Source organism: Rattus norvegicus, chromosome 17 (assembly GCF_036323735.1).
Source record: "Rattus norvegicus strain BN/NHsdMcwi chromosome 17, GRCr8, whole genome shotgun sequence".
NCBI lineage: Eukaryota > Metazoa > Chordata > Mammalia > Rodentia > Muridae > Rattus > Rattus norvegicus.
The window spans coordinates 85,106,353-85,125,434 of NC_086035.1; the positions used below are offsets into that span (position 1 = coordinate 85,106,353).

At 42.1% G+C, this 19,082-nt stretch overlaps 1 protein-coding gene across 11 annotated transcripts in view; it reads right to left on the minus strand.

Moving 5' to 3' along the window:
• Nucleotides 1-19,082, minus strand: part of Nebl (nebulette) — a 351,896-nt gene that overhangs the window by 83,400 nt on the left and 249,414 nt on the right. For 8 of the 11 annotated variants that reach the window (XM_039095820.2, XM_063276522.1, XM_063276521.1 and 5 more), the window contains 5 exons: nt 18,901-19,005; nt 16,264-16,374; nt 9,948-10,058; nt 857-958; nt 132-233 (listed from right to left, as the gene is read on the minus strand). The exons of the other annotated variants lie outside the window; for them this stretch is intronic. In XM_039095820.2, coding sequence (XP_038951748.1) covers nt 132-233; nt 857-958; nt 9,948-10,058; nt 16,264-16,374; nt 18,901-19,005 — 531 coding nt within the window. The remainder of the gene's footprint in view (nt 1-131; nt 234-856; nt 959-9,947; nt 10,059-16,263; nt 16,375-18,900; nt 19,006-19,082) is intronic. 11 annotated transcript variants of the gene reach the window in all.

Sequence of the window (19,082 nt, forward strand, 5' to 3'; positions counted from 1 at the left end):
GTAGCTTCAGAAACATTACCTCGGTTTATTCTTGCAATTAAAGATATTATCTAAGATGAAATATTTTCTATGCCCCTTGAAATAAAACCTATGAATAAAGCCATTGAAGGATTATCATGTTTAAGTCTCACCTGACTAGAAAGTTTAGAAGCTTCCACGGCATGTTCAAAATCTGGTCTCCCAATTACAGAAGGTTCTTTATTCACGATGCCTTGTCCTTTCTTGTATTCTGCCTAAAGTGAATAATGAGAAAAATTTTAATATTCCTACTTTCCATTGTGTTAACACTAATCAAAATACAATATTGCATTGATTTTTTAAGGGGCCTAGACTTTTGTTATTCCAATAGTTAACTTTAACCAGGATGTTTGAAATGCTCAAGCAAAATGGTATTAACTTGGAAAAGTATCCCAGAAAAGAGAAGCCCCAGCCATGGCATGCAGGCAGTGTGTAGACGTAAGTGCTGGTGGGATGGAATCGGCAAGTCACCAGCAACAGATGGGAAGGGGCTAAGCAGAGCTCCCTGGATGGGAGTGAGCTGAGAGATTAATCAGGATCAGAAGACTGACAGGTCTGGCTTCCAAGCTGAGCTATCTGAATGCGATCATATACCCGATAGTGTGTACTACTCTAAAAATACACTAATACCAGACACAGTCAGGCTGAACACGGGCAATTCATGCACTTCCCCAATAATTTGCATATCCAAATGTAACTCAGGACAAAGTTGAGATGTCATTAACTCAAATGAATTGATTATGTCAATTAAATTAGCCTTCCAACTATCAACGCTGTGCTCCATCTCTCCCCAAAATAAAGAGAAATCAGAGTTGCACAAGATTGAGAGAGAGATTACATTGCTTATGATCTTGGAGATCTGAGTTGCCTTCTTGATATCCGGTCTGTCCATCTCCGCTGTATACGTGTGGGTGCCTTGCACATCTTTTCTGTAAGAAATCTGATGAAAGAGACATTTTCAATTGGAAAAGGCGTAACTTCGTCACTTCATTTCACATCCACAGCATCACTTATCCTCGCCGCAATCGCTTTAAGAGCACACTGAACTTAAGTTCCCTTCTTCATGTCTTTGGTGCAGATCATTCATTTCCTCTGATATATTAACTCCCTTTATATCATCCCAGGCCCATCAATGTGTCTAAAATAGATATATACTGTTGAATAGAAGAACAAAAATGGGGCAAAATCAAGCTTAAAGGATTTGTTTGTATAGTACTCTGAAGTATTTTTTTTGTGCTTAAGTGTGTATGTTTATATTCTCAGCCAATATCCATTCATCCATCCATCCATCCATCCATCCATCCATCCATCCAGGGAATGCAGGACAATTCCTGACACATGAATGCATATTATTGTTCCGCTGGGGATGATGGATGATGAAGCAAGGTAACCTCATTCTCTACCCTGGCAGCTACACCTTCCTCTTCCTTCCCAACAGAATGCCTCAGATGTGTGAGACTAGGGGACACGTATCCCCTAATAGATTAAGTCGTTACTAATAGCCAAGAAAAGCTATAGTAAGGAATCTTGTCCCTCTGGATACATCTCAGGCATAAATCAGTCTCGGGGTGAGAATAGGAAATTTAAAGAGAAACCCAGACAAGTGTTAACAAGTGTAAGGTACTTTTGATCCTGAGTCTTCTTTCCGTTACTTGCACTGACAAATGTGTGGAAAGATCAGAAGAGAACTAATACAGTGCCTGATGACCAGCATCTCCTCACCCATCTGCTTCTCTGTCTCATGAAAAATGTCATACGTTACAGTCCTAGCTGTCAGATACAGTTCTATCAGAGGCAGACTGACTTGCCTATTACAATATATTCTGCTAAAGTCATAATACAAACTGTATGATCATTTTTTTTAAATCTGTAATTTTTCAGAACATAGAGGGATAGAATACAGACATGTGAGCCACGGGACACCCTCACAAAGGACACAACTTATTCCTAATGTTGCCAGCAAAGTTTCAGCAACGGCACCATATGGCCCATTCATTAAAATTTTACATCCCCGGGCTCCACTTAGTCTCCTGATGCAGAATCTTGGTAAGCAGGCCCTAGGAATCTGATTCTAATGAATTCCTCACTGACCATTGTGACTCGGGATTAGTAGCAGGGACCTACTTGTGCTTTTTCCTTTCACTTTTCTGAGTTAAGAAAAAAAGTCCCTGCTGTTTTCCCACTTCTTCAGTGGCACTGAGCAGGAGTAAACACCCGTGGACGGGAATACTTCAGTGGGTTTCTGATGCACTGTGTGGCTTCATTTCAGTGGAACGCGATGCCTCCGCTAAATCTTTCATGAGCTTGCAATAGTCTTCACACCAAGACTATTTTTAAAAGCCATACTTACTGTCGTGAACCTGCCTGACAAATGAACAGGGCTTTGATACAGTCAGTACAATTTCGCCAAGAACGCCTGCTTTCTTTGGTGCTTAGACTTTCAGAAGCTGTGCTTTCACCAAGCAATTCTAGGTGGGCTTCTGCACATGCACGTAATAAAAGCAATATGAAAATTAACTGAAAACCGAGTTATGTTGTGAGGTAGATTTTAAACATTCAAGACTCTTTAAACAGGGAGACTTCATTGGCTACAGAGAGCAATGCATCTATAAATGACAGCAAGGAGACTTCATTGGCTACAGAGAGCAATGCATCTATAAATGACAGCAACTCAGTTCCTGTCTACACTAGGTTATTAAACACAAGCTGCGTAAACAATACCCAGTGCTCAGGTGAAAACAAACCAAATTATTATCCAGCTCCAAGACTAACTGCCTCTAAGTCACTACGTCCATGTGAGAGCCACCGGGAGGGAAAATGGCTTTTTGTCTAGAGAAGAATGGGGGGGAAGATGGAAACCCACACTTTTTGAAAAGCGCTGCAACCTCTCAGAAGCCCTGGCTTTACACGGGTTACCTAATTATATGCTGTTTCTCCTAATGACTGCGTGGAGCGAGGTGAACGCACAAAGACGGCAGGAGCAGGATTCTGAATAGGGCCCCATCATCCATGTAAATTGCAAATTAGAGGCCAGCATATGCGACTCAAAACAAATATTAAGATTGACATGAGCTGCACATTCAAACAGGAGAACACCATGGAGCCACACAGGGGAAAGGCAAGGGTCCAGCTCACCATCTTCTGGGACAGCACTGATGGGAAAATGCCACAAGAAAGGGGGCCTGCCATCCAGGACACTCAGGTAGCAAGCTTTCCACTACTCCCTGTGTTAGGAAGACTGACCCTAGCATGACTTCCTACATGGATTATGCACACACGTGTGTGTGTGTGTGTGTGTGTGTGTGTGTGTGTGTGTGTGTGTGTGTGTGTGTTGGTGTGCAAGTGGATATGGAGGTCAGAGAACAACTTCAAGAGTTAGTCTTCAAGTACCCTCTCCCTGTCATGCTAGACAGTTTTTCTCATTGGCAAGAAACTGCACCACACGGGCCAGTGAGCCTCCAGGCATCTTTCTGTTTCTACCTCCTACCTTGCTATTGCTAGGATTTCACACGTATGCCGTTATGCTGGCTTTATATATGAGCTCTGGGTATCCAACTACTGGTCTTCCTCACTGGGAGACAAGTGATTTCCTAATTGCATCCTGGCCCCTAGTAACCGTCGTTTGGAAACTGCTTCCCATTCACTAATAATTCTTCAGTAATGCGGGAGAAGTTTCCTATATCCAGGCTAGCCAGCCAAGTCGCAAGCCCATGTAGAAATTCTGATTAGGGTCTAACCAGGAGGCATCCACAGGCCCTGAAGAATAGGGACAAAGGGCCATCTTTCTTCCCTCTAGGACCAGCTGCTATAAACATGGCTTCAGGTGGAGACAAGAGTTGACTCTTTGTGTCCTCATGGCAACCGTCAGTCAGAATTGACACTGGACAGAACTGAACGGAGCCAAACCATGGGGCCAAAAAGAGCTTCTTGTGAGAATGGGAGGGGCTTGAATCCAGCTTGCCTGAAGGAAGCTTGAGCTTACTATTAATAGCTGGGCCTCGAACCACAATTACAGCCACGCGTTCTGTACTTTGGATTCAGCTGGAGGTTAAGAACACTTGCAAACGGCACTCTGTGTTGGCATCACCTGAGTAATGCAACCACCATGAGCCTAGCACTGAAACACTACATCGGGAGTTCTGAACAATCTAGAGGTGGCTCAAAATGTGGGAGCAGATACACAACGCTCATAAGCATATAACAGTTATTAATAATACCCAATAATATATGCTTAATATAACATATGCTTAATGATATGTGAGCACATTACATATGCTCGTATAATAATATATGCTCACAGATATAATACATAAGCATCCATGGATTTCTATAGGTACAAAAAGCCTGAGTCAGCTCCCCATAGATACCCATGTAAGACTGTATATAAGCTGATAAACTCTCCATTTTTATTTGAGGTGCATGGAAATGGAGCCCCAACACTAACTCTAGAGACATCCATTCATGGTTTTCCGCGGAGTCAAATCTGTCCTTTCTGACCTTTAGGAAAGCAGTGGATTCCACCAACTGTCTGGCTCTGTACTTGGCCCCCGTCTCAGCACATTCAGTTGCCCTAGCCTCATGCTTATGTAATTCTGTCGTTTCTCAGTCCCTATGTATTCTCTCCCTTCAGTATTTCTGTTTCTGTTGCATACAGGCCATGTCCTTCGAGAGCTTCTTCATTCATGCAATGTGTTCAGTTGTTGTGCTAAGTAGTTTATGGGTACTAATTCTTAAAATTCCCATCCCTTCCCTGTTAAAAATTGTCTAAACTTAACTGTATAGTGTATCAACGTTTCCTTCTAGGACTGGAAGCACATCCTCCAGGATTGCCTTCCTGGTTTAGGCACAGGTTAAAATAAGCTGATAGATGGAATGTTCGCAGGATTTAGAAAGGAAAAAGGAAATGGATGCTTCGCTCTCCGAAGATGGGCAAATACAGATGCAGGGGGTTCTCATCAAGCTCTTCAGGACTATAAATGGTGGTCATGTGGCACACGTTGGTTGGGGAATTCATAAACTGATCAAAAGTAAAGTCTCCACAGACAGGCGGAGGGAAAGTGCTGCATTTGGAGATGAGAGCACACACTGTGCAAGCAGGCGACAAACCCAGGTGGATCAGAACAGTCACTCTGACACTCTAGTGTAAAACCAACTGGATCTTGGTGAGACAAAACCGGACGGGGCTGGAGAGATGGCTCAGCGGTTAAGAGCACCCGACTGCTCTTCCAGAGGTCCTGAGTTCAATTCCCAGCACCCACATGGTGGCTCACAGCCATCTATAATGGGATTCAGTGCCCTCTTTCTGGTGTGTCTGAAGACAGCTACAGTGTACTTATATATAATAAATAAATAAATCCTAAAAGAAAAACGGACAAGAAAGAAGGCTTCTTAGGTTGGTGGAGGAGCACGGAGGAGTACAGGCTACAGAGGACTACCAGGGAGGTCAAAGGGTAATGCTCTAACAGAAACCTTTCATAAGCATTAAACATGTCACTATCAGAGTACCTTGTAGGCACCTCAAACTGGCACATAGACTAAGACTGCTTTTTTGTAAGTACTGAAGACTAAATTCAGCACCTTCTGCACCGTCTCCAGAAAGCCCCTCTTTGTTCTGTTAAATACTGTTTTCTCTATCTGCTTTGTCGTATAGGAATGGCTATACGACAAACAGGAAAAAAAAAAAAAAACCTTCGATTTCCTAAAAGATGGGATGAACCCCACAGCTCCATCTAGCACAGTTGACCACTATTGTTGTTAGGCAGTTGATAAACGTTTTCTTTTTCACGATTCAGTCTCGTCATCACCACAGCCTTTTGCAGAGAGAAGTAATTCTAATGATTCTTTCTGACGGAGGAACCGAATACTACTTTTGAGGCTAAATCCTGAGCCGCTGTTATTGTAAGTCCCATGGGGAATCTCAGAAAGCCATCATCATTGTCCTGGTGTCACTTTTCTGAATTGCCTACACGCTTTTTCACTTTCTGATGGGACAGGTACTTAACTTCTGATGAGTCTTTATTCATCTTAAGAGTGTGCATACTTCGTGTTAGGAAGAAAAACATCAAGTCTCTTGCTTCACACACTGAACACTTTTTAATGCCCACTGAACCGATTAGCAATATAATCTTGGAAATATGACCATTCCAGTCATACCACAACCTATAAAACTGAAACTGGCTACTTGAGATGCACTTGGCATATAGCAGAATGACTGGCTGGTTCCCATCTACGTAAGGTTGGTGAGAAGCAATGATAGAATTGAGGTTTTCATTACAAGCCCATCTTTTGGGGGAAATCAGGGCAAGAAATATATCCAGTTTTTCTAATTATATTAGGAAAAATGAGCTGGGGCACATCCCTTAAAATACAAACGGTTTCAGATAGGCCGGGTTGAATCATTTTTTGATAATAGTATCAACAAGAGCGGGGTTTGAGGACTTTTTTTTGAATTTGCCTCTCCAACCTGATACCCCTTTCATATTTTATTTCATAGAGGTTTGACCCTTTGAACAATTCAACTTTTTATTGGTCATAGTTAACTATCATATCACCCTAAACTTCAAATTGCCCCTCAAAGCTAGAAGAAAGCCAGATAGGCCTACTATTTCATGAAGCAAAGAGACTTCTGGGGAGCTCTTTAAAGATACAGTCTCATTTAAAACTTGAGTGAACCCTTAGACGTAAGGACCACTGCTTCCCTCCCACTTGAGACATATGAAAGCATGTTCTCTGTATAAGTAACTTGTTCATGGTCATCCATGCCATTGGGCAAAGCAAACATTCTCACCAACTTCTAAAGCCAACCTTCTTTTCTAGTGTGAGCTCCAGTGGACACCGTCATGAGAACCATGGCTTTTCCTCTCCTATGACCACTCACTAAAGTTTTCAGTTACACAAGAGGTTACCACCTCGTATCTCCCACCCCCACCCTCACCCTCACCCCCACCCCCACCCCCATCCCCACCCAAATACTGTTGCTTTCCTGAAAGCCTCTTTCTAGTTATTTGAAGGTGAAAATCTTGTTGGACTGTCAGAGTCTTTTGTTTATCCATAAATATTTAGAAAGAAGAACTGAAAAGAGAAATCATTCTCTTTGGGCTACTGAAGACCATCACAAGAAAAGGTAGAGTCAAAAAAGAAACCGCAGTAGAGGTTCCAGAATACAGTGCCCAGTCTCTCAGCTAACGGGTCTTAGAACACTGACTTGATTTTTGTGAACATACGAAAAAGTAACAAGTTGACTTTCACTGTTTATAGGATAATCTGATTCACTTTATTTATCTTTATTATTACCATGGTGTGTGTGTGTGTGTGTGTGTGTGTGTGTGTGTGTGTGTGTGTGTGTGTGTGTCCACACGTCCAGCACTTACGCCATAGCATGCATGTAGACATCAGACACAAGTTCTTTCCTTTTTGCCACATGGGCACCGAGAGCTAACTCAAGTCATCAAGCTTGACAAGTGCCTTTTCCCATAATGCCATCTCCCTAGCCCCCAGTTTCTCTTCTATATCAAGTCACTTATGTCCAAACAGTAAAATGACATTCTCCATTGCAAAAGAACGATGCTCCTAAATTCTACTAGAAAATTCTGTATCACCATTCTTTGGGCTGAAGTATCCCGGGAGATAATATTTTATGTTTTATAACTGAAGCAGGAAGTATACGTCCCAGCTCTCCTCTGTGTGGCTTCCAAGGCTGCATTAAATTTCATACTGTAAGGACAGCAAATGTATTATTCTATGAGGCTTGACTCGGGAAGAATATAAACTACCTCAAGGTGGAGTACAAATATCATTTTCACCTTAAATCTGAGTAAATAGTCTTAAACAGTTTCTAAATCCTATTATATGTACAAACTTTGCGAGTAAAGGTTGAGCCAAGTTGGCAGAGGAATGTAAGTAAACACATCCTTCTCCCAGAAGTACACAGTATTGAGTGGAAGGGAAAAAGGCTTCATGCTCTGGTTCCTCAATCCCTCAATCACAGACCTTTTAAAGGAAAAGAGAGTTAACATGATAAACCTCAGTCTCAGGATGAGGAACTTCAGTGTTTGAGTCTCAGTGAGCAACAGAGGTAGACAGGGACGCTGTCGATCACGGAACACTACCCTCAACCCCACCGTGTAATTCCCAGTCTCTCATTGAAGTCCAAGGTTTCTTCAGTGTCAAACAGTGGGAGCTCCAAGATCTGAATTCTTTTTTTTCCTGCAGAGAATCTGAATTCAGATAACAACTTGTATCACTCCCACCTTTTAATTCTCATGTAAAACCTCTCATGTAAAGTCATCAGTGGTCTTTCAAAGGGAGGCAGAGGGGGCAATAGAAAGGGAGAATTAAGAGTTTTGATTTCTTTGGTCTGATTTCATTTGCCTATAAAATGGGACATGACACAGCACTGTTTAAAGAGCTGGAAATGACCGGTCTTGGCACAGTGCCTGGTATGTGGCTGAGCTGGGTAAGTGGTGGTTATAAACATCATGGCCCCTCTATAAACAAACAATACTTACAAACCTTTCCCTTAAAACACTAGCCTTGCTGACAATTTCAGACACTTAGCTTCTTCAGCTCCCCCAGTGCTAAGGCATCCATGAGAATGCTTTGGTGTTGGCCTGTTTGGGTCATAATGTCAAGTCTCACTCTGATTTTAACGTAATTATGACCTGACGAGAATTAATGCCACGTAACTGTGTATACCCTGAATGGAAACTGCTGTAGTGTTTTAGCCTTAAGGTTCCCCCATAGACTCTGTTTTGAATGCTTGGTGACCAGTCTGGGGATGACTTTGAGGACTATGAAGCTCTGGGGGACTGGGGCCTGGCCAACAGAAAAAGTTGGGTTGGGGCAGGATTTTGAATGCTCTATCTGTCCCTGGATCCAGTCTAGATCTCTCTGCTTTCTAGTCTGAGACCATGTAGACACTTAGGCCTTACACTGCTGCCACCACAGATGCAGCCACTCCAGGATCGTGACTTTCCTTCCAGCACGACTGTGGTTTCTCTGAAACCATGAGCCAAAAAACTCCTTACTCCCAAAAGCAACGGGACAGACACCTAAAACATAAATACTTCCTAAAACCAGGCCCCTAATGCAGTCAGCACAACAAACTGTTTACTCTGAAATAAAAGTTTGTGGTTTTATGTAGACCTCACCAAGAGGGCCATGTGGAAGGGTGGATTCTGTGTGAGAGGACACAAAAGCAGCAGGAATGTTTCTGAGAAGGGGTGGGGGATTTCTTGACCTACCTAGGACGGGATGTATTGGTACCGACACTAATGTATCAGGAACTTAGCCAGCAGCTCAGACATCTTTCAGGAGCCCAGAAAACTCACAAATCTGCTATTAGTTTCAGGAGAGATTTTACTTCTAGGCCATAATGATAGCGGTAATTGGTAAAATGCATGGGGAATCAATGGAGGAATGTGTTGTCTTTAATTTTCAACCCCCACCAACCCCTGCTCCTGCTTCTAAGCCACTGGGAGCCTGCTTTGGTAGCTCATGACTACTGGGTGTTACATGTTATGATTTGAACCTGGCAAGCATCCCAAACTGAGTGCAGTAGGGAACCCCAAAACAAGAGCTTGTAACTCCTCTGGGGCCACTGATGGCAGCTGGGCATTTGTCCAGTGGCCCTGCTATTCTGGAATAGAGGCCCTGAACTTACCCATAAGGTCAAGAAGTTCAGTAAATGCTGATAACCTAACCGGTCACAGAATCCACACTTGTTTTATTCAAAGCAAATTTTCCAATGCATGAAACATCTCACAGTGTAAAAGTGTCCAGCAAGGATTTAATGACAGCCGCCATAATAATTCAAACAAAAACATTAAACCCTTGTGAATATAGTGCTGTAATGGGTTAATCTCAACCAAATAATCCCAAATCTGCTCATTTCTTTCTTTTTTTTTTTCAAGAAGAGTGGGCTTGCTTACGTTACTCTGGTGCCTGTTGACCTCCATGGCGTGTCTGACCTCCGGTGGTTCCTTCATGTGGGCATAATCGGAGAGGCCTTTCTCCGCCTCATGCTTCTGCTTATAGGCAACCTTTCAACACACAAAGAGATTAGATCCACTTAGAGATGTGTTAACTCTCTGTTTTTCTGGCTGACAGTTAAATGTGCCTGAGAGTATGTAACAAGAAAATACCCATAATCCTCTCTCCTTGGTGCTACAGTTTAGATTCATAACTCAAAACGTGCAGTTTATCTCCCCCCACCAAAAAGCCCTTGAACGAAAGACTAAAAGCCTCAGTTTTATTCATCCGTCTTCAATCTTGGCTGTGGTTTGGGGAAAACACCAGCAACTGAGAGTTTGTGGGGTCTAAAACCTGAGGGGGCAACTGACCGAGTGGAGGGCAATTCAAAATGTGTCAAAGTGAATTATTTACTTTTAAAGATATATTTTTAAATATTTTTAACTATGGGTATGTTTATGTGTCTGTGTGGATGCAGCAGCCCAAGAAGGCCAGAGGCATTGGATGCTCCTGGGGCTTGAGTTCCAGATAGTTGTGGGCAACAGGGCTAGAACTCTAGTCCTCTGCAAAATCCACATGCACCCTTACCCACTGCGATACCTCTCCAGTGCTGTGGGTTATTTACTTTTAAATGAAAGGCTCTGGTTTCATATAGGCACCAAAGACAATTTGTCATCACTAAATTCCACAATTAGAGAGAATATGTAACATACAGCCATAGTTCGTAGCTAGGTCGAGCCTAGTCCTCCATTAGGGATGACGTCATCCCAGTACTGCCCATTACTACCATTTTCGGCTTGCTCTGTATGTGCTGGAGAGAGGATGTGATAAAGATGCCCCGGGGTGACACAGCCAAATCTGACAATAAAACTGGAATAAAGAAAGTCAAACAGGAAGTCTTCCCTTGCTCTCAGCCCCCACGGTTGTCTTATTTATTTCCTTCACTATGCTTACTTTTGTGTAATCACCTGTTGTCTACCTCCTCATACTGAAACACACGACTGTTCAGCTCCCCAGTCGAACCCCACAGTAGCATCGGGAAAGAAAAATCAGCACCCATGGCTACCTGAGCAACAAATTAACAAGTGAGTAAACGAATCTAGGAGCGAATGCCAGCAGTAATAACGGGGAGAAAGAAAAGCCGAAGCAATTTGAACATCGGCTAAAAGTCGAATTATGACAAGCATGCTAATGGAACTTAATTAATTGCTTGATATAAGGAAATAAAAGGCAATAAAATAAATACTAGGACAGTACTTAGCAAGAACAAAACATAATTTACTTTCAGAGAAAAAAATATAGTTAAACTTAAGGAAGAATTTGTCACCAACATGAGCTCCTTGGAATCGATTTTGATATCTTACACATCTTTTAATATCCTGTGCTTATCAGAGTAAATAACACAGAGTAGCAGTGTAATAAACTTTTAGCAAGTGAATGAATAAATGAGTTTATTCGGCATTCTCATAAAGCCCCCCTCCTCATAAGAGTTTGTAAACAGAACTGGCTACCCACTTAACTTTGTTAATACAGCCATCAATGGCATTAAAGCGGTAGGGCTATTTTTCATAAATAGTCACTGACTCTTGCTGTTTTAATATGCCATCTAGTACACCTCTCGACATTTCAATGGCCTCTCTGACCCTGCATTTAAGTTTCCTGGAACACGTCTCCTACTACAGGAGCATTCAACCTGGGACACTCACTGTATACTGTAAACATCGTAAGCTCTGTTGAAAGTTCCTCCTCTAACCAAACCTCCAACGTGTGTCCCCAGAGCTGATGTTTGTAGATGCAGGGAGAGAAACTATCAGATGTTACAGAGCTTCTGATGTAAGGAGACAAGCTTCACTGGCTTCAAGTCTCCACACTGACAACGTGGACCGAAGCCTGAATTTTTGCACTTTCCAAGCTGCTCCCAGGATGCAACTTCCAACGGACCCACCTCTTTCCTGAGGTACCTACAATGATCTGATTAATTTCATGAGAATCCTGTCATTAAATCCAACTGTCAGATGACGGTAACACATCTCTAGGTCATCCCCCTTTTGCCAGTCATCAAGTCTGATTTAGTCCTTGTCCGGTCAGGTCCCTGGATGCAGTCCTGTGTATCTGGTTGATGACCAAGAATAAAAGACTGCACTCCGTCTAGTCCAGGTATAGTCATCTTGCTATGGTGTGTCCCTCAGTTTATTCCAAAAGTTGGCGTAATTATAACGAGCGTCTTCCCATTTGCAGCAATTACTTAAGCGAGGAAGCTCCACGCAGGCCGACAGTTCATTACCTCAGTTACTTACATTTTATGTCATGCCTCTGAGGAAATGGAGAGTTTAATGAGTGGCCAAGTCTATAAAGCCACGAAAGCTTGCATGAGATCCGTTCTTTCCTCTTAGGTGACAAAGAGCCTGCGTGTGTCTATCTCGTCTCTTGATGAACACTTGCTGCCCTCTGCGTTTTACACTGAACTCCACATTTGAGACTTCATAAACATAACACTGCCAGCCGTTCTGTGAGTTATCACAGAAATGGCGACGCGTCGAGAAACAATTTGAAAAAGCACTCTTTCTTAAAGAGGATACATAATTTTCTACTCTCAGCTTTGAAATAGTCACTTCATTTATAGCTGCTGCTTAGCACTGCTTTAAAAACCGAGCTTACATCAAGTCGGGAGCAGCTGAACTTTAATTTATCATAGCAATTTTCTTCCTTTAAATAGCTAGGGGAGATGATACAGGTTTTCTGATAAATTTAATTTTTTGAGGGCTTGTCATGCCTCCCTCACTTCAAACCGTTTTCCTTACACTTGGAGAATGCTCACAATGGCATGGGGCTGCACAGCCAAATCAGAGTGCAATGCCAAGAGTTTCATGCACTCTGTATAAAGGAGTTCGTATAGGTGAGGTTTTTTGTTTTTGTTTTTTTTTTTTTTTTTACATTTGTCTTTTAATAGACTTTGTTTTGAGTCAGGTTCTATGGAACTGAGGCTGACCTAGAACTTACTACAGTGCTAATACGACCTTGAACTTTGATCCTACTATTTCTCTTCTCTCCTGAGTGCTAGGATTACAGATGAATGGATGGTTTCACTTCCAGTAGATGTTTGCAACACACACACACACACAAACACACACACCAGACACCTATGAATTGCAGACACAGTAGTCTGTGGCCACCACTGATACAAACACGGTCTTGAGTAAGTCTGCTCAGTTCCGGTGACAGTTACCTGAACCATTCTGTGGTGCAGAAACATTCACCCCTGACCTGCAAACACCCATGCTCGCAAGAATCCCATAGATTTGAGGCACACTCCGACCCATCCTCAGGTTTCTTTAGGGTCTTTATTTTTATATAACCCATAAATTGGTCTCCCACAAGCATGAGGACTCCTCTCATTTCTTCCTATCAATCACGTCCTATAAGAAAATATGAACCTAGTTTAATTTCCCTTTCAAGCCAGCTACCAGGTAGAAATAGCTACATTAGTGATTCTGAGTTACAAATGAAGAACTATCAACTCATTTTAACTTCAGAAGTGTCGAGAAAACTCCATTAAAGTGAGTCAACATAGAAGACATTCTGAATGTGCTCCTTCTCTCAAATTCCTCATGGCAGATTCCAAACTGAATACACTGCTGCTTTTTGACTGGGCATCTTGATTTCTTCGTAGAGGAAAAGATAAAATGACAAACTTGGATTAAACATTCAAGTGTGTATGCAACTTGATCTCAGAGAAGAGTTAGTTGAAGGTTAGGGCTATAAAAGTAACCAGAGAGACACTTGCCATTCAAGTCTGAGGATGTCACAACTCTGATCCTACACAGCCACCATTAAAATTTAATCATTGGACACAGCCATTTGCATGTAATAATGCATCTTTCTTCCCTTTTACTTCTAGGAAAATTCGGAGTCACTATCTTAGCAACAGTAACACAAATAGATACATACAAATCTGAGGAGACATGATTACAGTTGTGTCAGCCCTTGAAATGGACACTTAGGACAAATCAAAAAGTCTCTCTTAGAGCAAGTTGGAAGTTAATTACAGGGATGAGTTCATAACATGTGGTACATACAGGTCCTCTTATGGTGTCTATCATAGGAGAACATGGTAATGATGTATGCGGTAACTTCTTCTAACAAAAACAAGACTGATGGCAAAAATCTTATGCTTAAATAAAAATCTTAGAACTCAAGTATCCTGTCTTAGTTTGAGTTTTGATTACTGCTATGAAACACCATGATCAGAGCAATGTCAGGAGGAAAGGTTTATCTGACTTCCACTTCAACAACATTGTTTATCATTGAAGCAACTCAGGACAGGAGCTCAACCAGGGCAAGAACATGGAGGCTGATGCAGAGACCATGGGGGGGGGTGGTCTCTTACTACATTGCTCACCATGGCTTGCTCAGCCTGCTTTCTTATAGAACCCAGGACCACTAGCTCAGGGATGGCCCCACTCACAAAGAGCTTAGCCTCCTCCATCAATCACTGATTAAGAAAATGCCTTATGCCCTTGCTTACAGCCCCGATCATAAGGAAGACATTTCTCAACTGAGATTCCTTCTTCTCAGATAACTTTGGCTTGGGTGTTGACATAGAACTATCCAGCACAAACCCCAAACTATCACCTCACCAAGTGCAAACATAAGAATGCATTCCTTTTCTTTCTTGCATAATTGTTACTTGTCTCACATCAAATATTGTGCTGTAATTATGTGCTTTCTTAAGTAGCCCATATCATCAACAAATAGTTAAGTGACCAGATGTTGGCAGGGCGACTAAAAGACATACTCATCGCGGTTAGCCATGCAGAAGCTCGCTCTCATATGGTTTTAGACTCCTCTTGCTCAGCTGAGATAGATTCACTGCCAAACTGAGGACACGTTGGGTTTGTAATATTAAACTTATAATAATGAATTACTACTTAAAGATGTTCTAAGAATGGTTCTATGCTTAGTGTTTTCCAAGAATCATCCATTTGGGAATTATTTGAAATACAAGGCAGCCTCTACTTTAAAAAATATCTAAAGAAGAAAGTAAATTTACTGAAACAAGGAATATAGTACATGACTCCCTAATGCCAGCACTTGGGAGGCTGAAGTGGGAAGGTTGAGGGTTGAAGTTCTGTTTGAGCTATATAGTGAGTGTGAGGCCAGCCTGGGCTACATTTGGGGCTATCTCAGTACAAAGTTTTATAATATATGTTAAAACAGACACAAATCTGATCAATAAGAAAGCAAGTACTAGAAATGGCCAGAAAGATGAAGTGCAGCTTGTGTGGAGGACTCAGACGTTGGAGGCAGATCAGCTATGTTTGTGTTCTGGATCTTGTTTTTCCCGGATGTGTGGCCTTGAGAAAGCTACTTCCCATCTCTGTGCTTGTTTCTACAACCCTACAGTGGGGGTAACTTGTGGAGCTGTTGGGGGTGGGGTTCAAATACACAGAAGTGAGACGCATACAGTACAGCACCTGAGCCAGCAAGCACGGCAAGCACATGTGTGTTACGGCAAACCTACACTGCACACGAAAAGCATAAACTAGGAAGCATCACCTTAGGAAGGAAAGCAACGTATCGCTAGGGACTGCTCCAAGCACAGAGCAGGAAATGCATTAGATGAGGCTCTTTCATGAAGTTTAGAGGGCCAAATAACAGAAGACGGAGTACAGAGCAGCAGTACCACCCATAGGCATGGGCATCATCATCATCATCATCATCATCATCATCATCATCATCATCATCATCGCCATCGCCATTGTCATCGTCATCATTGGATTGTGATATAAAGATGATATAGTGCTTCTGTTTTCCTGCACCTTAGAATCACTCCTTTCACCTGCTGGAGTCCCTGGATGGTGGCTGTAGATCACCTAATGACAAACACATGCCACCGGACAGGATACTCCTGAAACACTGGTCTAGCAGAGGAAGCATGGACCTGTTCACGTCCCAAATCTACCTTTAATCGGTTTCCCTTACTTTGTAAAATTGACTGAAATGTTCTTGGCTTTGGGGTCATATCTTGAATCAGAGACTCATTTGACAGTAGCTATCTAAAGTCCATCTATGAAAATATCTGGATGATACTGGGATCGGGTTTTTAAAGAGCAATGAGTGGGGCCTGGAGAAGCCAGCAGGTGACTGAAGGTTACTTTCAGTTTCTGTCGTTTCACATCTGATAATTGGCAGCATAGACCGGTTGCTTCCAACTTCCCTTTAGTATGTGATAACCAAGATAAACAATGCTCATAAAATGACAAATAGCTTCCATACCTCACTCTGAAGCTGGGACACTTCTCTTGCAAAGACACTGTCAATGGTAGCAGGCATGTCCTTATACAGACAGTTAGAAAGATCAGCTTTAATGGTACCTTTGTATTTTGTCTAAGAGGGGAAAAAAAGAAGAGAAATATAAACATTTTTTTTGCTATCATGAACATAAAAGAAAGCTTTCTTTAGAAACATTGGTTTAAAAGAACCTGCAGGCTACTTAAATTTACGTCAATAAATCTGATGGACGTATTCTGAAAGATAGAAATATGCCTGTGCATTGTGGGGAGAGCGTTACGTACAGCAGGGAAGGACAGAGGACAGCCCCTGTTTCACCCTGTGCATTTCTGGAGTCTGTGTGCTGAGGGTTTCATGTATTTGGCCAGTGGACAAATGATCTGAGAACAATGAGATCTTCTGAGCCACAAAACACAAGTCATTAGAATTCACTGCCTAGACCCTAGAGGCAGACAATAGTGATGACCAGACACCCGAGGGCTGTGATATTGGATAACAGGAACCCAGACAATGGAGTACAATAAATATATTCCAGGGTTCTCTGCAGAACTGTGGGCAGCCATAGTTCAGAACAGGTTGTTGTTTGTTTTATGAAAAACTGAAGAGGGAAGCCAAAAGCTACAGACATGAAACAAGGAGAAGAAGAAAGAAGCATTAATTCCCCTGGTTTGCTCAGTACGTATCATGTGTGAACCAAAACATCATGCTCAGCCCAGGACTATGAACAATTTTTATCTGCCCCCAATGAAAAGTCGTTTTTAGGAGATAAAAAAATTGCTGACTAACTGTTCTCATCAGATTATGCTGTATAAATGTTTGTCAGATTAGATCCCCTAAGCTTGTATAATTTAATAATTAATAAATAAATAAGAGGAAGAAGAGGATTGTTCCTTTATTAAATTCTTCTTAGCTTCCTTTGGACACATGAAAGGTGGAGGCTCATTTACTCGTGTGCAAGTGCATGTTCATGTATGTGTCTGTGTGTGTGACTGTGTGTGTTTCTGCGTCTGTGTGTCCCTGTGTCTGAGTGTGTGTGTGTCTGTGTGTGTGTGTCTGTGTGTGTTTGTGTGTGTCTGTGTGTGTCTCTGTGTGTGTGCCTGTGTCTGAGTGTGTGTGTGTCTGTGTGTGTGCCTGTGTCTGAGTGTGTGTGTGTCTGTGTGTGTGCCTGTGTCTGAGTGTGTGTATGTGTGTCTCTGTCTGTATGTCTCTGTGTGTGTATGTCTGTGTGTGTGTATGTCTGTGTGTGTCTGTGTGTGCCTGTGTGTGTCTCTGTGTGTGTGTCTGAGTGTGTCTGTGTGTGTGTGTCTGTGTGTGTGCCCGTGTCTGAGTGTGTCTGTGTTTGTGTATGTCTCTGTGTGTGTGTGTACCTGTGTCTGAGTGTGTGTGTGTCTGAGTGTGTGTCTCTCTGTGTGTGTGTCTGTGTATGTGTCTCTGTGTGTGTGTCTCTGTGTGTGTGTCTGAGTGTGTCTGTGTGTGTGTGTCTGTGTGTGTGTCTGAGTGTGTCTGTGTGTGTGTCTGTGTTTCTGTGTGTCTCTGTGTGTGCGTGCCTGTGTGTGTGCCTGTGTGTGTGTCTGTGTGTGTGTGTCTGAGTGTGTGTGCGTGTCTCTGTGTGTGTGTGTCACTGTGTGTGTGTCTGTGAGTGTGTACTCAGCCAGCCCTGACTCTGGTGTTACATGAACAGACAAACACTCAGTCACCATTTCCTCTTGGGAATTAGGTTCACGGGAACACATCAGGAAACCAATTATATTTTTTTTCCTCTGTAGTTAACTCCTTCAGGAAAATTAATCAATCACATAGATGATTTGGGAGTTGATTGGTGGAGAGCATCTTTCATGAGCCTTTTGTCCCTCCTTTTGTCCCTACAGCGAAGGATTCCGGTAATAACAAAAAAAGGACTGACTTTTCTCAAAGTTGTACCACATTACTATATAATCCTGAGCGTATAATATTTATCTCTTTCCAACACTACATACAAAACACTAGAGGTCAGTCATTTACAATGCTGCTTGATTCGCTCTGCTTTTCAAGTTCATGCGCAGACTAATGCAAATCCTCAACATAAAGATTATGACATTGCACATCAGGATCCTTTGTGGACTGTGCTCACAGAGAAGCTCTATGGCCTTCCAACTGGAAACAGCGTTTCCTTTGCTCTGGCTTCTTAGTCAGCACCTCTCTCCAGCTTAGTCTTATCCTGCTCTAAACACAAAGATGGCACGTTTGGAGGACTTCAATGACAAAATTTACTTATTTCCAATATGATATTCAATTATCTACCTCTAATATATGTCCATTAGGAAATGAATAACTTGAACCTTCTGAAATGAACTAAACTGCCAGAACTTTCTCCTATATGCGTCAAAATATTTCCTTTCAAGAGTAATCTACATAAAGGTTAACTACAGTCAAAATATGCATGTTCTGTAAAATGACAACACAGGCCAATGAAATACAGTAAAGTCAGTTTACACGTATTAGCTGGGTTCACAGTTAGACAATATAGACATGACCAGTATTCAGTGTTACTTTCAAAACTACTCTCTAACTTTAATGTATTTTTTTATATCTATAAATACAAGAAAGAAAGCCATGTTCCATTTCAAGCTTTCTAGACTTTACCTCAGAAATAAAAGCACTAATATTTTTCACATGGTTTAGCGTAGGGGTATCAGTCACAGACGTACACTTGTCCTTAGACTTTCTATAGTCTTCTTTATAATGGATCTGAAAAGGAAAACAATTAACATGAGGAAAAAGAACCAACTCTGGGGGACATTTCTCAAAAGCAAGTTAAGTGACTC